The 24,331-nt window shown below is 41.3% G+C and overlaps 1 protein-coding gene across 4 annotated transcripts in view; it reads left to right on the top strand.

Moving 5' to 3' along the window:
• ASTN2 (astrotactin 2) overlaps window positions 1–24,331 on the top strand; it is an 865,335-nt gene that overhangs the window by 655,309 nt on the left and 185,695 nt on the right. For all 4 annotated transcript variants that reach the window (XM_078061680.1, XM_078061681.1, XM_078061679.1 and 1 more), the window contains one exon: window positions 22,756–23,021. In XM_078061680.1, coding sequence (XP_077917806.1) covers window positions 22,756–23,021 — 266 coding nt within the window. The remainder of the gene's footprint in view (window positions 1–22,755; window positions 23,022–24,331) is intronic.

Here is a 24,331-nt window from a genome sequence, read left to right as displayed (position 1 = left end):
GAGTCTTTTCCCTTCTCCGCTGGGAGGCCGCAGCAGAGGTAAATAGGGGGACGCGCTCTGCACCTGCTGCGCCTGCAGAGGGAAGCTCCCCGGGAACCCAAACCCAGGGCAGCCCTCGGGGGCGCCCACAGTGCTACCAGGTGGTCGGCGGTCAGGCCTGTGGCTGCTGAGCGCCTGTGGCCCCTTACGTAGTTCCAGGCCAGGCCAAGTACCCGCGCCTTCAGGTGACCACGTGGTGGAGCGTAGGAGCAGGGCGGGGGTGAGGTCGCATGGGCCTGAACGGGAAATCCCACTTGGGTTTGTGACCCTGCACGATGAGAACACAGCAAACAGAAACAAGAACAAAACTACCCTCTGTGATCACTTACTGTCTGGCTGGGGATAAGCACGTCCCATGCATTACCGCTTAATTCTCATAACCACCCTATTTAGATAAGCAACTGACACTCAGGGGCTTCAAGAGCAAGGCCACGTGTTCCGGGGCATAAAGCCCAGCCTGGGACCCAAGATTAGATGAGAATCCACCCTGATTATCTTGTGTAAACTCTCGGCGGCCCATTTCTTCATTTCTAAACAGAGATAAGGTTTGCTATGATGATTAAGATTATGAGTACATAGTGGTTTGCACTTAATTAACGGTAATTTAAAAAAAAAATTGTAATTAGCTCTTAACACTCTTTAGATTGTGGATTCCAGAAGCCCCAGCGCCCAGCATTTCAGATATTGAGGTCCATGGGAGGTGGGGTCGGTATACTTATGGCATACTTTGAACAGGCCTGGGGGCTCTGGATGCCTGATAGAGGTCTGGGGCTATTTAGACCTCAAGGGTACATTTGCAGCCCATGGCCAGCCAGGGTTTGACTAGTTTGACCAGGAATAAGTTGAGTCAGGAGTGGGCTGGAGAGGGAGCCCAGCTGAGGACTGAAGGGCCCTGGGGCAGATTTTGCTCAAAACTGGCAGCCAGCCAGTGGGTGTAAACAGAACCCTTTAGGGCCAAGGAAGGAGGAATGTTTGCATCTGTTAGCACAGTGCCCAGCACAGAAGAGTTGCTGAGTAAGTGAGTCAGACTCAGAAATGTGACTTTAGGCAGATTGCATTTCCTGTCTAACTTAGGCTTATTCTAGCTGCAAGATGACTCAGAGAGGTCAGTTGGGTAAGAGGGTACCTTTTTTTAAACACCAGCAATATACCGGGCACTTCATAGATAGTGTCACATATCACAGTCCCCTCAGCAATGATTCAAGTAGATTTCAGTAGCATCCCCTTACAAAGAGGCATCTGAGACTCAGCAAGATTAAATAGCTTGCCTACCTTAGTTAGCCTCCTAGGAAGTGGTAGAGCTGAGGTACCTAGGCCAGTTAGACCCCTGGACATGCTCTGAACCACCATCCAAAGACTACTCACATTTTATGACAACACCTATCTTTCTATTTTATTGAGTAAGGTTTGTTTATAAGGATAAAAAGAGAAGGGGAGATGACAATGCTTAGGAAGTCAAGGAATATGGAGCAAATCCTGGCTGTCATTATGACCACAGAGTGTGATCCTGTCAAGGCAAAGACACTCAAAAGAGCTCTTCTGAGCAGCCTTGCCAGGGAACAGCAGGAACTGCCTTTTGCCCTGAGTTTCTGCCATGTTGGCGAGTCAGAGTGGCCTGTTTCACCGCAATGGCAAGAAACCTTTCTGGAAAGGGCCTTGGGGTACTTCTACCAGTGCCTGTCTTGCAGCCTGGCGATATGGGAGAGTTGCTGTCAAATAGTTTCTTCCCACACTTAAGACCTTACCTCTACCCTCTTCTCAGACCAGATGGGGAGTTACCACTCTGTTTGCTGAAAATCACAGATCCTGGCCCCCAAAGTCTCAATTCAGGACTCATCATATTTTTATACCCCTGTTTTCCCGCTCAGAGAGCATCCTAGTGGTACTTCTCTGACAGTCTGGGGATATCGAACAAGCATGCCTTTAAAGAACAATAATGACGGGGCGCCTGGGTGGCTCAGTAGTTGGGCGTCTGCCTTCGGCTCGGGTTGTGATCCCGGGGTCCTGGGATTGAGTCCCGCATTGGGCTCCCTGCTCGGCGGGGAGCCTGCTTCTCCCTCTCCCACTCCCCCTGCTTGTGTTGCTGCTCTCGCTATCTTTCTCTCTCTCTGTCAAATAAATAAATTTAAAAAAAAAATCTAAAAAGAAAAAAGATTTAAAGAACAATAATGACGATGAAAAACCCTTTTTCTCTTCTTTAAAAAAATCTGTTTGTTTGACTGTCCTTTTTTTTTTTAATGTTTAAATTACTTACCAGTTAAATTAATTACCACACTTCCCACAAAAATCTCGGAGTAAAATAAATACCCTGGGAAAAGGCACTCATTTTAATTCCATGGCTTTGCATACTCTGGCACAATACTAGCATTCCTCATACACAGGGACTTTTTTAAAATACTCTTTGTGGAATACTTTATAAATACTCTTTATTCAGCATTTTAACATAACCTTTTTTTTCATTTAACTTTCAAACTACCTGTATCAGTTTCCTAGGGCTGTCATAACAAAGTATCAGAAACTGGGTGGCTTAAAACAGGAGAAATTTATTCTTTCACAGTTCTGGAGGCTAGAAATCTGAGGTCCAGGTGTCAGTGGGACCAGGCTTTCTCTGAAGTCTCTAAAGGAGGATCCTTCCTTTTCTCTTCCAGCTTCTGGTGGCCACAGGCATCCCTTGGCTTGTGGTAGCATAACTCCAGTATCTCTGCCCCCATCTTCTTGTGGTCAGTTTCCCTCTTTGTGTCTTCATCATCACATGCCATTCTCCTCAATGAATGTGTCTGTGTCTTCTTGTAAGGGCAACAGTTATATTACATTAAGTGTGACCACCATCTTAGCTAAATAAAACTTCAGTGTGACCTCATCTTAACTAACTACATCTACAATGACCCTATTTCCAAATAAAGTCACATTCTGACGTATGGGATGTCAGCTTATCTCTTTGGGGGACACAGTTCAACCGATAGCATCACCCTATGAGATAAGCACTACTTTCTCCATTTGCCAAAATTTCTAGTTTAACCTCTCTTTTCTTTTCTTTTTTTTTTTTTTTTTTTTAAGATTTTACTTATTTATTTGACAGAGAGAGACACAGTGAGAGCAGGAACACAAGCAGGGGGAATGGGAGAGGGAGAAGCAGGCTTCCTGCCGAGCAGGGAGCCCGATGTGGGACTCGATCCCAGGACCCTGGGATCATGACCTGAGCCGAAGGCAGACGCTTAACGACTGAGCCACCCAGGCGCCCCCTCTCTCTTTTATTTTCTTAAAGATGAGAATAACAATAACTAACTCACGGGATTTCAGGGGGGAGGTGTGGCAAAATGAGAGATATTGGATGTTAAGAATTTACATTTTAGGATGTTGCCTGACGTGTTGTAATGTTCATTTTAGTGCACTTACAATAATAATAATTATATAATAATAATAATTATTCCCAACCCCAACCCCCCTTACCTGGACAGTTATTTTGAGGAAAAGATAAAAAAGATGATTTGAAGTAAAGTGTGGTAACTTGTTGCAACTGACAAGCTGTAGAACCTTGCAGAATTTACTTAGCCTTGCTGTACTTTACTTTCTGTTACTCTGCAAAATAGGAGTAACAAGAATGTTGGGAATGTTGGATGACTTGATAGAGCTCAAGTTTTTAGAGCACTGCCTGAGGTAGAGAGTGAACGTTCTAGGAATGGTAGCTACTGTTGTCATTATTATCATTACTGTGATTTGTACGATTCTTTTTTTTTTTAATTTTATTTTATTATGTTATGTTAGTCACCATACAATACATCATTAGTTTTTGATGTAGTGATCCACGATTTATTTTTTTCATATAACACCCAGTGCTCCATGCTGTACGTGCCCTCCTTAATACCCATCACCAGGCTAACCCACCCCTCTCCCCCTCCCCTCTAGAACCCTCAGTTTGTTTCTCAGAGTCCATAGTCTCTCATGTTTCATCTCCCCCTCCGATTCCCCCCCCTTCATTTTTCCGTTCCTTCTCCCAATGTCCTCCATGCTATTCCTTATGTTCCACAAATAAGTGAAACCATATGATAATGGACTTTCTCTGCTTGACTTATTTCACTTAGCATAATCTCCTCCAGTCCCATCCATGTTGATGTAAAAGTTGGGTATTCATCCTTTCTGATGGCTGAGTAATACTCCATTGTATATATGGACCACATCTTCTTTATCCATTGTCTGTTGAAGGGCATCTCGGCTCTTTCCACAGTTTGGCTATTGCAGACATTGCTGCTATGAACATTGGGGTGCATACGGCCCTTCTTTTCACTACATCTGTGTCTTTGGGGTAAATACCCAGGAGTGCAATTGCTGGGTCATAGGGTAGCTCTATTTTTAATTTTTTGAGGACTCTCCACACTGTTTTCCAAAGTGGCTGTACCAACTTGCATTCCCACCAACAGTGTAAGAGGGTTCCCCTTTCTCCACAACCTCTCCAACATTTATTGTTTCTTGCCTTGTCAATTTTTGCCATTCTAACTGGTGTAAGGTGGTATCTCAATGTGGTTTTAATTTGAATTTCCCTGATGGCTAATGATGATGAACATTTTTTCATGTGTCTGTTAGCCATTTGTATGTCTTCTTCAGAGAAGTGTCTGTTCATGTCTTCTGCCCATTTTTTGACTTGATTATTTGTTTTTTGGGTGTTGAGTTTGAGAAGTTCTTTATAGATCTTGGATACCAGCCCTTTATCTGTAGTGTCATTTGCAAATATCTTCTCCCATTCTGTGGGTTGCCTCCTTGTTTTGTTGATTGTTGTGATTTGTACGATTCTTGAAAAAATATTTTCGCCCTCTTCTCTTATTAGCAAACAATTCTGAGGAGGAAGAGGAATTTGTGCTTATAGAGTCTAAGGGAAAAAATGGAAGGAATTAAAACTAATACTTCCTAACCAAGTTTGTTTGAGTCTAGAGGTTTAAAATTGTTAAAATTTCCATGAAACAATATAATAAAATTGTTTCTGTCTATCGCTATTACTTATGTCTAAACTGAATAATAAATTATCCCAAAGTGTTGTGGTTTAAAACAACACACATTTCTTTTTATTTTTTTAATTTAAACTCAATTTAGTTAACATATACTGTATTATTAGTTTCAGGGGTAGAATTTAGTGATTCATCAGTTACATATAACACCCAGTGCTCATTACTTCAGTTGCCCTCCTTAATGTCCATCACCCAATTACACCATCTTCCCAACCCACCTCCCCTCCAGCAATGCTCAGTTTGTTTCCTGTAGTTAAGAGTCTCTTATGGTTTGCCTGACTCTCTGTTTTCATCTTATTTTATTCTTCCTTCCCTTCCTCCATGTTCATGAAACAAAACAACACACATTTCTTATTTCACAGCCTATGTGAGTCAGGAATCTGACACAGCTTAGCTAGATCCTCTACTTCAGGGTCTCTCATAAGACTGCAGTCAGGTTATCAGCCAGGGCTGGGGTCCCATCTGAAGGTTTGACGGGGAAAGGATCCATTTCCAAGATCATTTATGTAGTTGATGGCAGGATTCAGTTCTTCAAGGGTGGTTGGACTGACAGCCTCACTTTCTTGCTTCCTTTTGGCTGGAGAACTTTCAATAGTTCCTTGACACATGAACCACTCCATGAGAGCCTGTTTCATCAAAGCAAGAAAGAGTCTGAGGAAAACAGAAGTCAGTCTTTTGAAACCTAATCAGAGAAGTGACATCCCTTATTGCCATACTCTGTTGGTTAAAAGCAAGTTACTCAAGTGGAAGAGATTATAATAGGCCATGCATATCAGGAGATGAAATCACTCCAGGCCATTTTAGAAGCTCCATCCCTCTTACCTGCCTTCCATCTTCCATCCTTCCCTTTCCTCTCTCCTTCAATCTCTTATTTATGTATCTATCTACCATCTGTCTGTCTGTCTGTCTGTCTGTCAGTCATTAGTCTACTTTCTGCTGAAACTCTGATTCTGATCTACATATGCCATACTCAATACCTGTGCATTTCTCAATCTGGCTTTCACCCAGTACATGGTAAGTGTTCAATAGATGTTTGAATTCAGTTTAAATTTACAGCATAAAAGAGCATATAGAGTCAACTTTATGCATCACCTTAATATAACCATTATATTGGTTATATTCATATAAATATAAACATTTCCATGGTTCTCCTTTAATCTGTTCATGCACTTACAAACATGAGTTGGGTATCCAAAAAATGTTTTTCTTTTCTTTTTTTTTTCTGAAAGATTTTATTTACTTATTTGACACAGAGAGAGAGAGAGCACAAGCAGGGGGAGTGGCAGACAGAGGGAGAGAGAGAAGCAGGACCCCCACTGAGTAGGGAGCAGGACTCAGGGCTTTATCCTGGGATGCTGGGATCATGACCTGAGCTGAAGGCAGATGCTTAACCGACTGAGCCACCCAGGTGCCCCCAAATGTTTTTCTAATAAATATCAGTTTTGGTATTTACTTAATATAAGAAAATGTTTGAAATCACTTTTCTTCTGGTCTTCATAGTTGTCAAACTGGCTACATAAGACTTTGTCAAGTTGACAAGCCATTATTGAACATTTAACCATCACAAATAAGGCTGCATAAAGTTCTTGTGCAGGGAGGATTTTTTTCTTTTTTTTTTTTTTTACTTTCCTTGAACTGATATGGAAACAGTTCAGAATTTTGAAACTTTATTTTAATATCATACACATTTCTGTGTATTGGCCAGACCCACTTTCTAATAGTTTGAACTAGTGCATAAAGTCAGAGGTCGGCAGTAATCGAACACTGACTGAGTAGGTGCTTGATAAATGTTAGTAGCATTTGAAGAACATTCCCTGTGTAGTGTCATCAACCTCAACTCAACACAATGCTAAGTGAGGGTTGCTGGAAAATCTCCCATGGGCCTTATTTCTGCTAAGTCCCACATCTCAACCCCATTCCAGATTTCCTGTTATCTCAGCTCAAGGATTTCATTCACCTTTCTCTTTACGGTGGGTACCATTGCCCACTTCATCAATCGGTATCTGTAAGAGTGGGTGGTAGTACACAAAGAGACAGTCTCCTTTCCCCAAACCCCTCCCCCGTCTCTACCTTATATAGTCTTCTCATGTCACTGCTAACCATCATTCTAATTTATTTTAACAAAAGTAGGAACATTTGATTGTTATTTAAAAAAATTTAAACATAATACAAGTGAAAATGCATTTAGAAGAAAGCATCAAAGCAGTCCATACTGTAGATGTGAATGAAAAATTCCTTCTCATTCTACTCCCCAGCAATAATCGTCTTTACTGATTTTGTGTAATCCCCTGGCAGCCCTGTCTTCTCTGTGTTTTATTGAGAAAAGTACACAGTCAAGGAGAGAAAATGCTATAGTGGTTCCCTGTGTGCCCATCACCCTGCAATAATTGTTGTCAATAGTTTGCTGATTTTGCTTCAGCTATCCCTCCCTCCCAATTTGTTTTTTGTTGCTGAAATCTTTTAAAATAAATCCCAGATATCCTATCATTCCTCCTTTAAATACCTCAGTATGTATCTCTAACAGACACTTATTTTTTAACATAATCTCTCAGCTTCATTATCACATCTAGCAATTCATACTCAAATGTCCTTAATTGCTCCTCTCTCTCTCTATATATATATAGAGAGAGAGATATATAAATATATATATAGAGAGAGAGATATATAGAGAGATATATAAATATATATATATGTATATATATATATATATTTAGTAGTTGTCTTTAAATAAGGATCAAAATGTCTACATGTTGTACTAGGTCTCCTTTAGTCTGTAATAGTCACACCTAAAATTTTGCCCATGCCATTATTTGTTGAAGACATTGACTCATTTATTCTTTACAATTGTCTACCTTTGCAGATTTAGCTAATGGCTCCCTCTTTGTGTTAATTTATTCTTTTCTCCTAGGCATTAATCACTTTTTTTTTTGTCCCATGGACCTGTTTTGTAGAATGATGACGATTATAGACCCACTCATATCAGAATAATGTTTTTAAATTCATAAAATTAAATTCATGGAGACTACAGAAGAAAGAAAGTATATCAAGATACAGTTATCAAGGGTGCCTGGGTGGCTCAGTTAATTAAGCGACTGCCTTCGGCTCAGGTCATGATCCCAGAATCCTGGGATCGAGTCCCACATCAGGCTCCCTGCTCAGCGGGGAGTCTGCTTCTCCCTCTGACCCTCCCCCCTCTCATGCTCTCTCTATCTCATTCTCTCTCTCAAATAAATAAATAAAATCTTAAAAAAAAAGATATAGTTATCAAAATATTTCAAAAAATATCTGTAGTGTAATATGTGTGGTTCTTTATTAATGACAAGATCTAGTGGAGAATCTAATAACTTATAATTGCTAAGTAGTATTGAATGTAAGTATTTAGAAATATTTATAGCAAATGTAATGGGATAGAAATATATGTGAATTTGATTGTGTCAAAGTCATAGGAAGTGGTACGGTACTATAGTTTGCTGCCTGCCTTCATAATTTAAGGAAACGCTAAATTGCATTTACAGGATACTTAAAATAAAGATATATTTTTTTTCCCTATACAAGTTCACAGACCCTTGAATTTTATCCATGGACCCAATGAACATCAGCATACAGCCCATGCTGTGTGCTTCCTCTGGCATCATATCAAAGGTACTTAATTGTCTGGTTTACTACTTTCAGTGATATTAGGATTGATCAGTAGGTCGGGTGGTATAAGTCTGATCCACTGATTAGACATTTTCCCATCAGCCTTTCTCCTAATGGCTTTAGGATTCATTGATGATGCTGTCTAGATCTCTAGTTTGATTAGAGCTTGCAAAATGGCAGTTTCCTAATTCTGTCATTCTTTCTGCCTGCAGTATTGCCCTAAAGAAAAAGGTAGTTACCCTGAAATCCAAGTCATAGGATAAAAGCTTGATTAACTCAATTTTCAGATAATGACCTAGTTTCCTAGCCATTCCCAATGGTGATCAATAGGCTTTGTTTGCTTTTTGGTTTTGGTTTTGGCTTTGGTTTTTGGTTTGAAGTACATTGTGGATTACAGGAAACTTATTTATTTGATCTATTTCAATCAATTGCAGTCATTATTCTCTTTGATGTTCAGTTTATTCAATGTTAGGCCAGTGTGAGCCCCTCTAGATGGGCTTCTATGTCCTTTTGAAATGACCACATTAGTCTTTGGCAGATCTCTCTTTTTGGCACAGCAAGATGTCCCAGGCTCAGCTTGTACCATACCTAGTCCAGAGTTGGAATAAGGAATTTTTCCAAGAATCTTTTGTTTCTTTTAGTGGGAAATAGTATTTCAAAACAAGAGTCTAGACATTAAGAGTATTATTGCTATTAGGTTGCCATTATTTCTAGGTCTTTTCAGTGGAGAGAACTATGAAATGTTTATTTTTTAAAAGATAAAAGTGAATTATAAGTTTATGATTTCCAGTTGACATTTCAGTGTACAGAATTTTTCTCACCTTCTTTGACTTTATACCTGAGGTGGTTCCTTTTACACTTATAATGTTAGTTCCTGATGATGGTAAGGTAATGGCTTATTTGTTGTAGTCCACAATATATACATAATCGTTTCAAAATAACCATACCAATATTACAGCTAGCAATAAATCCATTGCATTTAGTTTAAGATTTATTTGCAGATCATTTTCTTCCTTTGAAATATTTCTCACTAAACATCTACAATCAAAATATTGCATTGTAAAGCCACTTAAAATAATTATTTTCTCTGTGTGGTTATGCCAACATATTGATATATAACTAGTCTTTTTCAGTTTGCATATAATTTACAGATTGTTTTTATCTTTTTTGATTTAAAAAATTACATAATAGTTTTATGTGAGTCCAAATTAAAACTTATAAAAAAGATTCACTCAAAAAACTTTGGCTTCTGTGAGGGTTCTAGAGGGGAGGGGGTTGGGAGGATGGGTTAGCCTGGTGATGGGTATTGAGGAGGGCACGTTCTGCATGGAGCACTGGGTGTTATGCACAAACAATGAATCATGGAACACTATATCTAAAACTAATGATGTAATGTATGGGGATTAACATAACAATAAAAAAATTAAAAAAAAAAAAAAAAACTTTGGCTTCTGTCTTTGTCTCCTTGACCCTACCTCCTTGCTCCCTCTGTGGTTAACCTTTTTTTTTTTTTTTTAAGTTTTGGTTAATTGTTTCAATGTTGCTTAGTGAAAAATTGTATCTATCTAATTTGTATATAGATGATATATATGTATTATATAGAAATCTATCTATATAATATGTATACATATTTATATTTCATTCTTGTACAAAAGAAAGCACTATAAACACTGCTCTGCACTTTGCTTTTTCCATTGAGTGAAATGTATTTGTGATTACTCCATATTACATATAAAGATTGTCCTAATTCCTTTTTAAGTACATAGACTCCACTGTGTGGATGCAGCATAGTTTTTCAACCAATTACCTATTGATTGTCCATAGATTCTTATTTTAAGGTTTTTATTGCTAATCAGTATGATGTAATGGGCAGAAGTAACAGAAATTGCACTTCAAATTTTCAGAATTTATAACTGTCCAGCCGTGAATCACAGTAGTCTAGCAGATTGGATGCAGCTTAAGATAGTGGAAAAGTCGGGGCGCCTGGGTGGCTCAGTCATTAAGCGTCTGCCTTCGGCTCAGGTCATGGTCCCAGGGTCCTGGGATCGAGCCCCGCATCGGGCTCCCTGCTCCGCGGGAAGCCTGCTTCTCCCTCTCCCACTCCCCCTGCTTGTATTCCCTCTCTCGCTGTGTCTCTCTCTGTCAAATAAATAAATAAAATCTTTAAAAAAAAAAAAAAAAAAGAAGATAGTGGAAAAGTGCTTAGAAGTAAAACAGATCAGAATGGCTTGAAGTCCAGTTCACCCCAACCCCTGATTTCACCTCTGTGAGTTTCCATTTCTTCACCTTTAAAAAGTGGTAAGGGTGGCGCCTGGCTTATCTTGATCTCAGCTCAGGTCTTGAGTTCAGATCTCAGAGTTGTGAGTTCAAGCCCTGTATTGGACTACTTAAAATAAATGCATGCAGGCATACATGAATAAATGAATAAATAAATAACGATAAGGAAATCTACCTCTCACTGTTGTTAGGATTGGTACAGACCACAGGACACAACGTATGCAAAGCAAATAGCAGAACATCTGACCTGGAATATGCCCCTGTAAAATCATAGCTATTATTAATATTAATTTTACTGATGTCCTCAGCATAAGACAGGGAGTCCCTAATGGGTCTTAGCCCTTTATTGGTATTTTGTTTTATGTTTTTTGATGGGTGCGCTCATTAGTCCCTCTCCCTACCCCTAGCAGCACAGTTACAGGGAGGAGGGATGCTAATGGGAGAAGTAACTCACCTTGAATCTGTTCTCCAAAGGCATTGCCTGTCAATATGTTTAAAGATGGTCTTTTAACCTGCGTATTAAGATTTCAGTGGAAATAAAGAGTTAGAAGTATGACAACAAGACTGGAGCATCCTAGGAAGTGGCCAGAGAGTGGAAGTTTGTTTTCTGATGGCTCTTCACACCAAAGACTCCAACTGACTCCACCCAGGGTCATACCCTCCCTGATGTTCAAATTTGGCAACCTCCCACTGGCCCCAGGGTGGCCTGGCATGCCTTATTGGCTTGCTCTGCTGTGTCAAGATCGTGCTCAAGCAGGATGATCTGGGAGTCTCCCTCTGAAGCAGGTTATTGCCATCCCAGAGACCTCAAATTCCCTAAGCCCTGTCCTGGATGATTCCTTCTGAGCATTTCATCCTTCACCCCTAGCCTAAGAAGCTACTGGAAGGAGGAGAAAGGAATAAAGGAAGAACTAATCTTGGAATACTTCCTTGAGGGGATAAATTCTGAGCAGAGTTTTTAAGAAAGAGGGAGAATGGGATCCCAGTAGATGAAGGCAGGCCTCCTATTAATGATGCTTCCATGCTTCACTGGACAGAAAACGAGCTTTGGAGTCATCCTAAATACCTAATGGACTTTGGCTGCAGTCTGTCACCTCTCAGAACCTCTGTTTTCTCACTTGTAAAATATGGTTATAAAAACTGTAATACTTCTAGTCCAAAGCATTGTTATGAGGAGCCAGTGAGATTCATAATGTCTTGTGCTTGACAAAGAAGAATAGAAGCTCAGGAAATGTGAATTTCCTTTCTACCTTTTCCCTTTTTCAAGGACTTACCCACCACATCTTAAAAAATAAAACTAGGTTGGGGCGCCTGGGTAGTCGGTTAAGTGTCTGACTCTTGATTTTGGCTCAGGTTATGATATCCGGGTTGTGAGATCGAGCCCCATGCCCAGCTCTGCACTGGGCTTGGACTCTGCTTGGGGTTCTCTCCCTCTGCCCCTCCCCCTGCCACCTCTCTTTCTCTGTCTCTCAGTCTCTCTCTTTCTCTCTAACAAAATAAAATAAAAAATAAAACTAGGTTGTTATAATTCCAGTAAGAACTGAAATTTCTTGGGTGGCATGGGCATATCTTATCTCAAATTCTAAGAACTTTATATTAGTATCAGTGATACTAGCCTTACTTTGCACATAATAGATGAGAGGCTTTGATAGCTTGTCCGTGGTTATATGCAGGGCCTTAGCTAGCCCATAAGTTAGCTTTTGTATAAATTAGGAAATAGTGCTCTTCCCCTTGGATTCAATCCTGTGGGCGCAGGCATGGCAGGTGGGGCGAGGCTGGGTTCAGTCTCCCCTCACCCCCTTGCCTCGTCACTGTTGAGTGGTACACAACTTGCATGGCTATACCCAGAGGCCCTGGTCTCATGATAAAATTCCCACTTAGATTTGTCTTACATTCAGACCACATCCTTTCCAGTGTCACCTGGGAGTTCATTTCTTCCTAGTTCCTATAGGATCCTGCTCCATTGATTATCTTTTCTCTCTGTCTTATCTCCAGTCTCTCCCCTCTCCTTCTCTTCTAGCTTTTCCTTCCTAGCTGATACACTCAATCAAATCTCTACACTTGGGTACCACTAGGATTGGAACAAATCATTGTTCATAATATCACCCGTCCGCCCCCCGACCAGTGCCTGGCTCCAAACCTGGCACTGTGAATAGGCCTTCTAAGCAAATGCTTGTTCATAACCCCCATAGTCATTACAGTAGCTTCCTTGTATCATAGCCAAGCCTTTACTGTCCTACCTGCTGTCCTCAGAGCCTAGAAAGTTGCTTCGCACACAGTAATCATTCTTTGGCATGGAAGAACAATTTTTTCCCAAGAGCAATCATCTTAAGCAGGCACTAGAGGGCAGCAGGAGATCACACATGGTCTTTTTTCTCCCCCCCCCCCCCCCCCCCCCCCCCCAGTTATCCCATTACTGGCTGTGGCGCACCTTATCTCACTAGAGACAGGAATAAATGATAAGCTTCAATGCTGACTATTCCCTTAACAGCAAGAAGATAAAAGTCTGGGAAGGGGGAGAGGGAGCCTGGGTACATCTTAGTCCGTGGGAAGGCCCACTTCTGGGTCCACTGAGCTGTACTGGGTTTCTTCACTCTGCCCCTTACTTTCTTTAGGACAAGTAACACAGCAGAGCAATGCGGATATTTTAGTACTTAAAAAAAAAATCTATCTAAAGAATTCTAATTTGCAAACAAACAAACGACATTAGCCACTACCATGGGGTACTGGGTAGTATCCAGGGGTCCCTCTCCCTGCCATGCGCAGAGTATGACTTTCCGAATATTTAACTGCTTCCTCAGAGGTTTAACTGCTTTCGCTTGAAATAGGAAAGGTTATACTATCACCTGTAAGGTTATACTATGTCACTCTGAGCCTCAGTCTCCTCGTCTATAAAAGGGGGCAATGATCCCTACTTTGTAGCATGATAGCAAGAACCGTATGAGATCATAGGTGTAAACCAGCTAGGGCTGCATCTTTTATCTGACACTCAGAGCAGTTCAATGAGGAATTAGTGTCCCCATTTTACAAATGAGGAAACCAAGGTTGGAGAGGTAGTGACTTGCCCAGAAGGATCCTAAATCAGGTAGTCTTAACTCAGCTCTGGACTTAAGTGTTCAATTCTACCTTTGTCTACTGAACTGTCTACCTTTGTCTACTGTGTTCCACTAGGTAGGAAGTGGGTAGTTTAAAGAGAAATTCCTAACAGTGTGGTTAAATCACCAGCAGATAACAAGGGAAGATTTACAGATCCAGACTTGCATAAAAATTGAATAATGCTGAGGTGAAGACCAAGGGCTAGAATAAACAATTCTTTTTTATTTAAATTTGGTTAGCCAACTTATAGTGCATCATTAGTTTCAGATGTAGTGTTCAATAAATTATCAGTTGCATATAACACCCAGTGCTCATCACATCACGTGCCCTCCTTAATGCCCACCAACCAATTACCCCATCCCCCCACCCACCTCCCCTTCTGCAACCCTCAGTTTGTTTCCTATAGTTAAGAGTCTCTCATGGTTTTTCTCCCTCTCTGATGACTTCCCATTCTGTTTTCCCTCCCTTCCCCTACGGTCCTCTGCCCTGTTTCTTATATTCTACATATGAGTGAAACCATATGATAATTGTCTTTCTCTGATTGACCTATTCTGTTCAGCCTAATACCCTCCAGTTCCATCCACATCGATGTAAATGGTAAGTACTCATCCTTTCTGACGGCTGAGTAATATTCCATTGTATATATGAACCATATCTTCTTTATCCATTCATCTGTTGATGGACATCTGGGCTCCGTCCACAGTTTGGCTATTGTGGACATTGCTGCTATGAACATTGGGGTGCAGGTGCCCCTTTGGATCACTACATTTGTATCTTTGGGGTAAATACCTAGTAGTGCAACTGCTGGGTCCTAGGGTAGCTCTATTTTTAACGTCTTGAGGAACCTCCATACTGTTTTCCAGAGTGGCTGTACCAGCTTGCGTTCCCACCAACAGTGTAAGAGGGTTCGCCTTTCTCCACATCTTTGTCATCCTTGCCTCCCATCTTTGTTGTTTCCTCTCTTGTTAATTTTAGCCATTCTGACTGGTGTGAGGTGGTATCTCATTGTGATTTTGATTTGTATTTCCCTGATGTCCAGTGATGTTGAGCATTTTTCATGTGTCTGTTGGCTCTTTGTATGTCTTCTTTGGAGAAATGTCTGTTCATGTCTTCTGCCCATTCGTTGACTGGATTATTTGTTTTTTGGATTGTTGAGTAGTTCCTTATAGATTTTGGATACCAGCCCTTTATCCGATATGTCATTTGTGAATATCTTCTCCTATTCCGTGGATTCCCTTTTAGTTTTGTTGACTGTTTCCTTTGTTGTGCAGAAGCTTTTTATCTTAATGAAGTCCCAATAGTTCATTTGTACTCTTTTTTTTTTTCCCCTTGCCTTTGGAGACGTGCCTAGCAAAAAGTTGCTGTGGCCGACGTTGAAGAGGTTGTTGCCTATGTTCTCCTCTAGGATTTTGATGGATTCTGGTCTCACATTGAGGTCTTTCATCCATTTTGAGTTTATCTTTGTGTATGGTGTAAGAAAATGGTCCAGTTTCATTCTGCATGTGGCTGTCCAGTTTTCACAGCACCATTTATTGAAGAGACCATCCTTCCCCATTGGATATTCTTTCCTGCTTTGTCGAAGATTAGTTAGTCATAGAGTAGAAAAAATGATTCTGATGATGCTCTGGACACCCTAGAATTTGTAAATTCCTCATTGGGTTCTGTATCTCATTGATCCTCCAAATATTCCAAGATTTAGGTACTAACATTATCAACATTATACACTTGAGAAAATGGAGCCTCAGAGAATTTAAGTGACTTGTCCAAGGTCACTCACCTGGCAATGGGAGAAGTGGAATTCAAACCCAGGCAAGTCACCGTGCTATAGCCGCTCCTCTGCAATTGGGCTTATTACTTGTGTATTTTGGGTAGATGCTGTGAATTAGGTTGCATCAGGAGATCAGTTGTCCCAGAATTTGGCAGTTTTGTAGACCTGTCTTCTTTTTAGTGTCTCCACTATTGCCTTCCCTTCTGTTGCTTAAATATGTGCACCCACACACACAACGTTTATCCATACTGAGACACATAAACGTTATCAGAAGCCACTTGAGAATGCCCCACATTTCCTGGGATCAGGAGTTCATCCACCTAGTTAGTTGATCAATCTTAGCATGACCTGCAAGTAGGGGGCAGGCCTGAGTACCTCAGATAGGGCGTCCAAATACCATAAAGTACATAATTCCGGGTCTGGGTCTGATGCTTAGGTGGAGAAATTCAGTTTCTGGATGGGAAGCCGCCTAGATTTAATGAAGCTGTCCCATAATGGAACTGGAGGCCTAAAAACATAATGAATTTTACATCATTAGAAGTTTCAAAAAGAAGTTAGAGGATGATTTGGTGGGGAATGAAACATTATGGGATTTCTGACTAGGTGACCTTTTAAATTACCCCTGAGATGCTTTAGCCCATGGAAAGGGTGGGGGAGCCTGGAGGTGTTGTCTGGGAGTGGCAGGAACAGAGAAGGCCCAAGTGTTTGCAATAGAGACAACTCACTGTGTGAGAGTGAGAATTAGTGCTACATGCTATCATTTATACGTCAATAAAGTAAGGTTAACACCATCTGCCTTTGGGGCAATGGTGATAAATTGAGATAGTGAGTTTGAAGTCCCATAAGTGTTACAGGAATGGAAGGGATTAAAGGGAAAGAGGCTCATGTTCATCTATTCCTTTATTCAGGTATTTACCTGCAAGCCATCTACACTACATCAGATAGTGAACTCTATGCTGGGATGCAGATGATCACTAAAATAAGCCATGGTCCTCACTTTAATGGAGCTCACAGTTTAGTTGGGAAGACAGATATTAATTAAACATTAACTAAAATTAAAAATGTGATAAGCACTATGATGATGATGATGTAAATGGTTCAGTTGATAATACAAATTGAGAGTAATCACGATGAATATATGTATGTTCCAAAGTATAGATGTGAGTTAGTTCCCACAGTCCTTTTAATGTATTCAGTGCGATCATCTTCCTTAGCTCCTAGATGACGATTTTAGCAGGGTACATCTAATCTGTTTTCACTATTATGGAATAGACAGTGATAGACATTTTAAGTTGCTAACACAGTTTCCAGCCGGGAGTTAGGATTTAATCAGATTTCTAAAGCTGACAAATCAAGTCTCCTTGCCCTCCCCAGTGGTGGGGGCATTAAGAGGTTGGAACAACATTGGCCTCCATTCTGTTTTTCTACCTCACATTTCTTTTTCCTCTCCCTGCATGGTCAAAGCAGAGGAGTGGTAAGGATTAGGAAGGTCATCCTTGCCGTGGTCCCCTTATATCTGTCTCTGTGTTCTCTGCTCCTGACAGTTTTTAAAGCTAGCTCTTCCTCTTGGGGGCTCTTTCAGGCACTTTTCCAAAGGCCTGGGATGATGCATTTTCTCACTGGCTGGCTGCTACCAATCCCCCCTGCCCCCACCTATGTTTCTCTGGTGGCCTAGCTCACAGGGATTTTCAGTGGGGGGGGACCCCTCAATCTTTGTTAGAATTCCCCTTGGGTAGGACTTAGAAGTATTTGAGGCCCCTCTTTCTCCTGTGTGGCTCACACCTGGTACAGGGGAAAGACTTGAGCATTTTTCACATTGTACAGCCCATCCTGTTCTGCTGCCGCAGGCCACTGGAGTGTTTGCCGGTGGAATAGGACCCTGGTCCACTATCTTCCCAGCTGTGGGGAACACACAGCAAGTTCTCCGGGAGGCACTCTTGAGGCTCCTTCTTACAGAACAGGATTAGAAGGTAGCATGCTCTACATGTCTCACCTGGGGCGCTGGAAACTAAACATGAGCTAACAGCCTGTCTCAAACAAATCTCTCCTAAATCCCTCCTGCCTATTCTCTGACCTTGTTTTATTTCCTTGTTCTGGCTGACGTTTCTGGAGTTATGAAACCAGTTAGGATTCCCCTCCTTTGTAAGTTCTGTATATTGGGGCTTGGTTTGGGGATATTTCATTTCTATTCTATCTTGGTGTCTCGATGGAAATTTCAACTGTAACATCCTGTTACAACAGTAGCACTAAGAATTATTAACAACCACAGCAGCAACAATGGCAACAACTAACATGGACTGAGTGCTTCACCTTTGCCAGGCACCTTATTTGATCCTCACAAGAACTCATTCATTCAGTCAGGGTGGTGCCATGACTTAGGAAGGGCACACTGACAATGCAGGACCTTAACTGTTAGGCTGGGAAGTTTGGATTTCACAATGCACGAGCACAGGGCCTTTCAGCTGGCTCCTTCCCCTTTGTTAAGGCTATTTGTGTGGGTCCTTGAGTCAGGCTTCGGAGCAATTGCTTTCCTCCAACAGGAGACAGTGACTCCGCCTAAGAAATGATCCCATTTCAGCAATTCCTGGGAGGCCATTGCTGTAATAAAGGCCATTCTTTATGATATAAAAGTCTCACCCTCTTTCCCCCACCCTTAACGTTTCTAATTTGAGCCCCTCTGGTCCCTGTGGAGCCTTTAAATGCTTCAAGTGCAAGCCTATTGCCAAAGCAAGCCTGTCTGACTTGGGAGGCAGCGCCCTGCACTGTTGCCGAATATTGAACAAACATTCGCACAGCTTTGGCTCTCCCAGGAGCCCTTAGTCTGCTGCCTTTGTTTTGTTTTCTGGATGAGGGCAAGCAGTGCCATCACCTCCTGCCGAAAAGCCCTGGCTGCCCTCCCAACAAGGAGTTGTCACTTCAACTGAGGCTGCTGCTTTTTTTTTTTTTTTTTTTTTTGGTGGCAACAAAATAATACCCAGCAGGAATTTGGGAGGAGAAAAAAGAGAGTTCAGTTGGCAGGTTCTCAAATGAATGGGTTGTAGTGTCATTGGAACTGAATTGGGTTTAAAACCAGACATGATCCTATTTTGGAAGCATTGTTCAGAGGGATGGGAAATGTGAACAGAGGATAAGTCTCTTCAAAAATGCTCTTTATCCTTGCCTGTTAAAGACAGCCTGTTTTAACTGAACTCTCCCATCCCCTCAATGGCAAGGGCCTATGTGAAAACCCAGAGGAGGCCAGAACAACTGGCAAATTGATCAGCTATTCATCTGTAAAGCTTCCAATTGAGAAAGCTAATTTTACTTTGGAAAGAGGTTGTCCCTTGATTATAAGCCATCAATTAATTGTCAGTCTTGAAATTCACAAATCTTTGCTCTTAGACTTATTGATGCTCTGATAAGATAGTGCAGTGATCACAGTCTATAACTGTATATCCAACAAATATTTATTGAAACTATTACTGAAAGCCTAAAGGTTCTATGTGAAGTGGATATGAGAATCAGCAAAACTAATACTGTCTTTGTCCTCATGGAGTTTACAGTCTGGAAGCATTGAGACGTGATGGATAGAACAGGATGCTACGAGAATCTTTAATATGATGCCCTATATAGATTGGTAGCATGGGGATGGAGTTCAGGGAAGGCTTTTTTGAAGAATTGGCACTTGAACTAAAGATGACTTTAGCCACAGAGTGAGGTTGGATCAGAAATAATTAGCTTTCACAATTGTAATGTCTACAGAGGAATAATTAATGGAATGGTTAATGGTCTTCCCTGTTGTAACTCTCATCCAGATCATAATTTAAGCACGATACAATCTTTACAAAAAGAATCATTGTTAATAAATGTGCATGGAAGATAGACGTAAATCTCTTTCTCTGTTTAGGTCTCAGGTTCTTCATTTGCTGAGCAATGGGGTTAGACCAGGTGACTCTCAAGTGCCCTCCTTTTGCAAAACCAGCCCTTAAGTTCAGCTCTGAATTCTATATCACTACTGCAAGGCAGTTGTCAGCCTAGACTATGGGCTTTTAACTCACCTGTTGGATTGATAGATGGAAAAAAAAAAAAGATTTATTGGGAAAAAAAAAAAAAAAAAAACAGACCAGCAAAGATCTATAGCTTGTTTTGTTGTAAATGGATAATTTTATCTTTAACCCAGTGGCTATGAATGTTTGTTTGATCAAGGGAATTTTTACTCCCAGCACCACATTTCGTTCCCAATTAAATTATGTGTATATGGCAAGATGCTGTGAGGGAAAGGCCATCTATGTTTTACAATATGAGATTAAAATGTGGTTTAAGTGATAAATTGGTTAACAGAAGAGACTGGGATCATGTGCTGAAAGGAACACTAACTCACCATCTGACCTTGGAAAGTCTTTCTTTGGGACACAATTTCCCCTTGTTTAAAATGGGAGGGTTGTACCAGATTAGCATTTTCCAAGGTATGCTTTTTCAATAGTTTTTGAAAGATGTTTTATGGAGAAAAGATGCCCCACTCAATTTTTTCTCATTGGAGATTCACAGTTTAAGTGTATCGATGGCCTAATTGATTCCAGTGTTTTTACTTTAATCCATTATACTGCCACATTCCTCTGTGACCAAAGATAGATTCTCCTTCTGAGACTCAGTTTCCCCAGCTGTAACCTAGGACTGGAGCAGAAGTGCCCAAACTTATTCTGTAAAGGATCAGACAGTCACTATTTTAGGCTTTGTGGGCCATAGCATCTTTGTTGCAACTACTCAATTTTGCCATTGTAGTCATACACAATACATAAATGAATGAAGGTGCCTGTGTTCCAATAAAATTTCATTTACAAAAAAAAGGCAGAGGGCTGAATTTGACTCATGTACCACTTAGTTTACTGACCTCTGGATCAGAGTGTGAGTTAACTACCCCCTAATGTCCTTGCAGCTCTGACTGCCCTCTGACCTTCTCCCCTCAATGGTTATTCTCTCCCAAGTTTGAAGTCACCCTTCTCCAAAACTGTTCCTCTGGCCTGCCCTTCCAAAAGTCATCATCATCTTCTTCTTCAACTTGTCTGTATGTAAGACTGTCTCTGTCTGCCCAGCTGCTCAGATGCCTTCCTCTCAGCTTTGTTTTGTTTATCTTAGTAACTACCCTTCTTTAATCCCTCTGAAGGATTGCTTAGCTGGAATTTGCCTTGTCTTCCTCCCTCAGAGCCTTTGATCTGATGCTCATAAGCATTTGCTGACAGCCAGACAGAAAAGGTGGAGCCCAGATCCCAGGCCCCAGGGCCCAGAGAGTAATGAATGAAGGCTGCATTTATTTGTATTTCTAATTGGCAAGCCCATTTCCAGATCAGCTGCATGTCACTGCAAGCTGAGAGCTAGAGTAGGAGATAACCCTACTTTTTTCTCTCAGGCCTTGGTGCCCAGGGCCCCTGTTTCCACTGAGGCAGGAGCATGCCTTAACTTTACCAGGCTTGGAAGAAGCTGTCATTTAGACCAAGTTCTGCCCCTTATTGCAGGGCCCCCCTGTTTTGCCACTCAGATTATGCATTGCACAAGTTTGAAAACACCATCCATACAGTCTGTGATGTAAATGGAACTCTCTGGGTTGTACAAATCACTTTGCTTTTTCGAGCTTCTTGATATAGCCATAGACTATTCTCTTCTTACGAAGTCTTATGTAGAAGGCCAGTCTTTAAAAGAGATAAAGTGGAACTGCTCTATTTGAAACTGAGATGTGGGTTTAGAGTTCCATCTACCCAGTTTCCCTCTTGCCCTCTGCAACCATCTGTTGAAATGTTGCTTGGGATCCATAGAATTCCTCAGAAGGATTTTAGAACCTCTAGACTAGATCATGAATGTCATTGTAGCCATCAGAGTTCTATAATATTCCTCTTTGACTAAGTCTCAAGTACATCCCTAGCACTATGCTGGACACTGAAGCAGAGGTGGGGAGCTGGAGGTAGGAGTGGGAGACATGGTCCCATCTCCAAGAGCTGATCATATGGTTGGAGAGGTCAGCAGAAAATGGGATGAAAAATATGAGCTTAACAAGATTAGGGCTTATAAACAGAAATACTTACTCAGAGAAGAAGGGCTAGAGCAAGGAGAAAAGACTTCCTGAAGAGGGTGACATTGGAATGGAGCATTGATTGGTGATAAACATTTTAAGAGGCAGAGGGGAAGAGTAGGGCAGGTGAACAAAGACACAGAGGTGGGAAATGCTAGTTGTATGGATCAGGGGAGACAGCACAGAATGGAGCATGGGTAATTAGATCTCAGTGTGCACATGAGGAAGGCAGAAAAAGAAGTTTGAACAAGGGAACAGATGAGTGCAGACAGAAAGGGGAAATCATTTCTTTTCCAGACAGGTCCACCTCCTTCAGTCTCATTTACCACTCATAACTGTTTTGGTTAGTATTATAACTGCATTTTACAGAATTAATCCTCATAAGCCTTGGGATATTAAGAGACCTTCCCAAGGTACCTTGCTATTATCAAGCAGAATTGGGATTTACATGGAAATTGACTTGACTTCAGCTTGTGTTTCCCCCATTACATGAAACTTCTTGGAAAATATAGGACTGGGGCAAGTTTTCAAAAGAAAGGTAGAATTTGTGTAAATTGACCGTAGACAGGAATTTCTTGCTGGGAAAAATACCTTTGAATATTTACATCTTACAGGGCCCTTGGAGAATCCTCTTATCCAACCAATCAACTTTAAATATGGAAAAAGTGAGGCCCAGAGAAAGTAAGTAAGGGGCTATTGAATATGAATAGTAAAACAAGACACCATTCTGACATCTGAGTCATCAGGCCAGTGCTCTTTCCAAGGCATCATGAGCAAACCACTCTATCATCTTTTTTCTTTTCCATGGGATACCACCTCCTTAGCACATTGGACCCTATGGGTTTAAGAGTCTGACCTTTTGAACAATATTGGATTTTTTTCTCTCTCTCTAGAGACCACAGAGCTGGGCAGCAAGAAGGAACTCAAGTCCATGCCCTTCATCACCTACCTCTCAGGTCTGCTGACGGCCCAAATGCTGTCGGATGACCAGCTCATCTCAGGTGTGGAGATCCGCTGTGAGGAAAAAGGCCGTTGTCCATCTACCTGCCACCTTTGCCGCCGACCAGGCAAGGAGCAGCTGAGCCCCACACCAGTGCTGCTGGAAATCAACCATGTGGTACCACTTTATACCCTCATCCAAGACAATGGTACCAAGGAGGTGAGCTCCCCTGACACAGCCACTAAGTCACATCTAAGTACCAATCTTCCTGCCTCCCGCCCTTGTGGGCCCTTTGTCCATTGGGATTGTCTTTCAACATCATCATGGTGATGACTGACATTTATTGATTCCTTACCGTGTTTTAAGTACATATATAGCTGCTATAACCAATAAATCCTCTAATCTCAATGGCTTAATATAATAGAACTTATTTCTTGTTTGTGTGGAGTCCCAAATAAATGTTTTTGATGATGAGTGGCTTCACTCTGAGAAGCGGTTCAGAGACCCACCTTATTCTATCTTGTGCCCTCATCAACCTGAGGCTTCCATAGTTGCTGTGGAAGAAGAAAGAACGTGGAGGATCGATCACACGTGAGAAGTTTCATGGGCCAAGCCTGAAAGTGACAAATATCATTTCATTGGGTAGAACGCAGACATTGGGCACGTCTCTACAAACAAAAACAGGGAAATATATTCTATCTAATGGTCTGGGGAAGAAGATATATGGGCTTTTTGAAAACCTAATAGTGTCTGCCTCAATATTATACTTGGATTATCTCATTTAATCTTCCCTCCAGATCTGATTTATGTATAAATATTGCTTTGACTCATATGAAATTGTCAACATTTGATCATTTCTTACTTATAAAAATGGTAATTCCAGGGGCCCCTGGGTGGCGCAGTTGGTTAAGCGTTCAACTCTTGGTTCCAGCTCAGGTCATAATCTCAGGGTCATGAGATTGATCTCCGAGCTCAGCAAGGAGTCTGCTAAAGTTTCTCTCTGCCCCTCCCTGTGCACACGCTTGCTCTCTCTTTCTCTCAAATAAATAATTTTTTAAAAAAAATATGGTGATTCCATATGGTTCATCCTAATGTCATGCCCACTTTACAAGTGAGGAAACCTCGAAGATATTTATTGATTTGCTCAAAGTTGGTCTGCTTCAGAGCCTCTGTGCTTAATTGTGAAATTATATCTCCTCTTTTTCCTCTTCCTGCATCTTTCATTTCCCATGACAGTGCCTGGGCTTGAAGAGACCATATAAATGATTTGTTCACTGGTTTGCAAAATTGTATTCATGGAACACTTTTTCTAAATGCAGTCTTTCAGGAACCCCAATCCATAAAGCCAAGAATAGCAATGCCACTCCTTCAGTTAGAGAAAGGAAGGTGGGTAAAGCATCTCTACTTTGTCCCCAGTCTTCCCTCTGCAGCAACTCCCAGACTGCCCTGGGCCCCAAAGAAGATAGTCTGGTAGATACCTGACCAATACTAATAAGATGCTATGGATCATGCACTCCTACCATAGTATT

This window comes from Halichoerus grypus, chromosome 14, assembly GCF_964656455.1.
Source record: "Halichoerus grypus chromosome 14, mHalGry1.hap1.1, whole genome shotgun sequence".
Taxonomy (NCBI): domain Eukaryota; kingdom Metazoa; phylum Chordata; class Mammalia; order Carnivora; family Phocidae; genus Halichoerus; species Halichoerus grypus.
The sequence above is the reverse complement of the archived record's forward strand: the minus strand, read 5'-3'. Positions and strand labels throughout refer to the sequence as shown.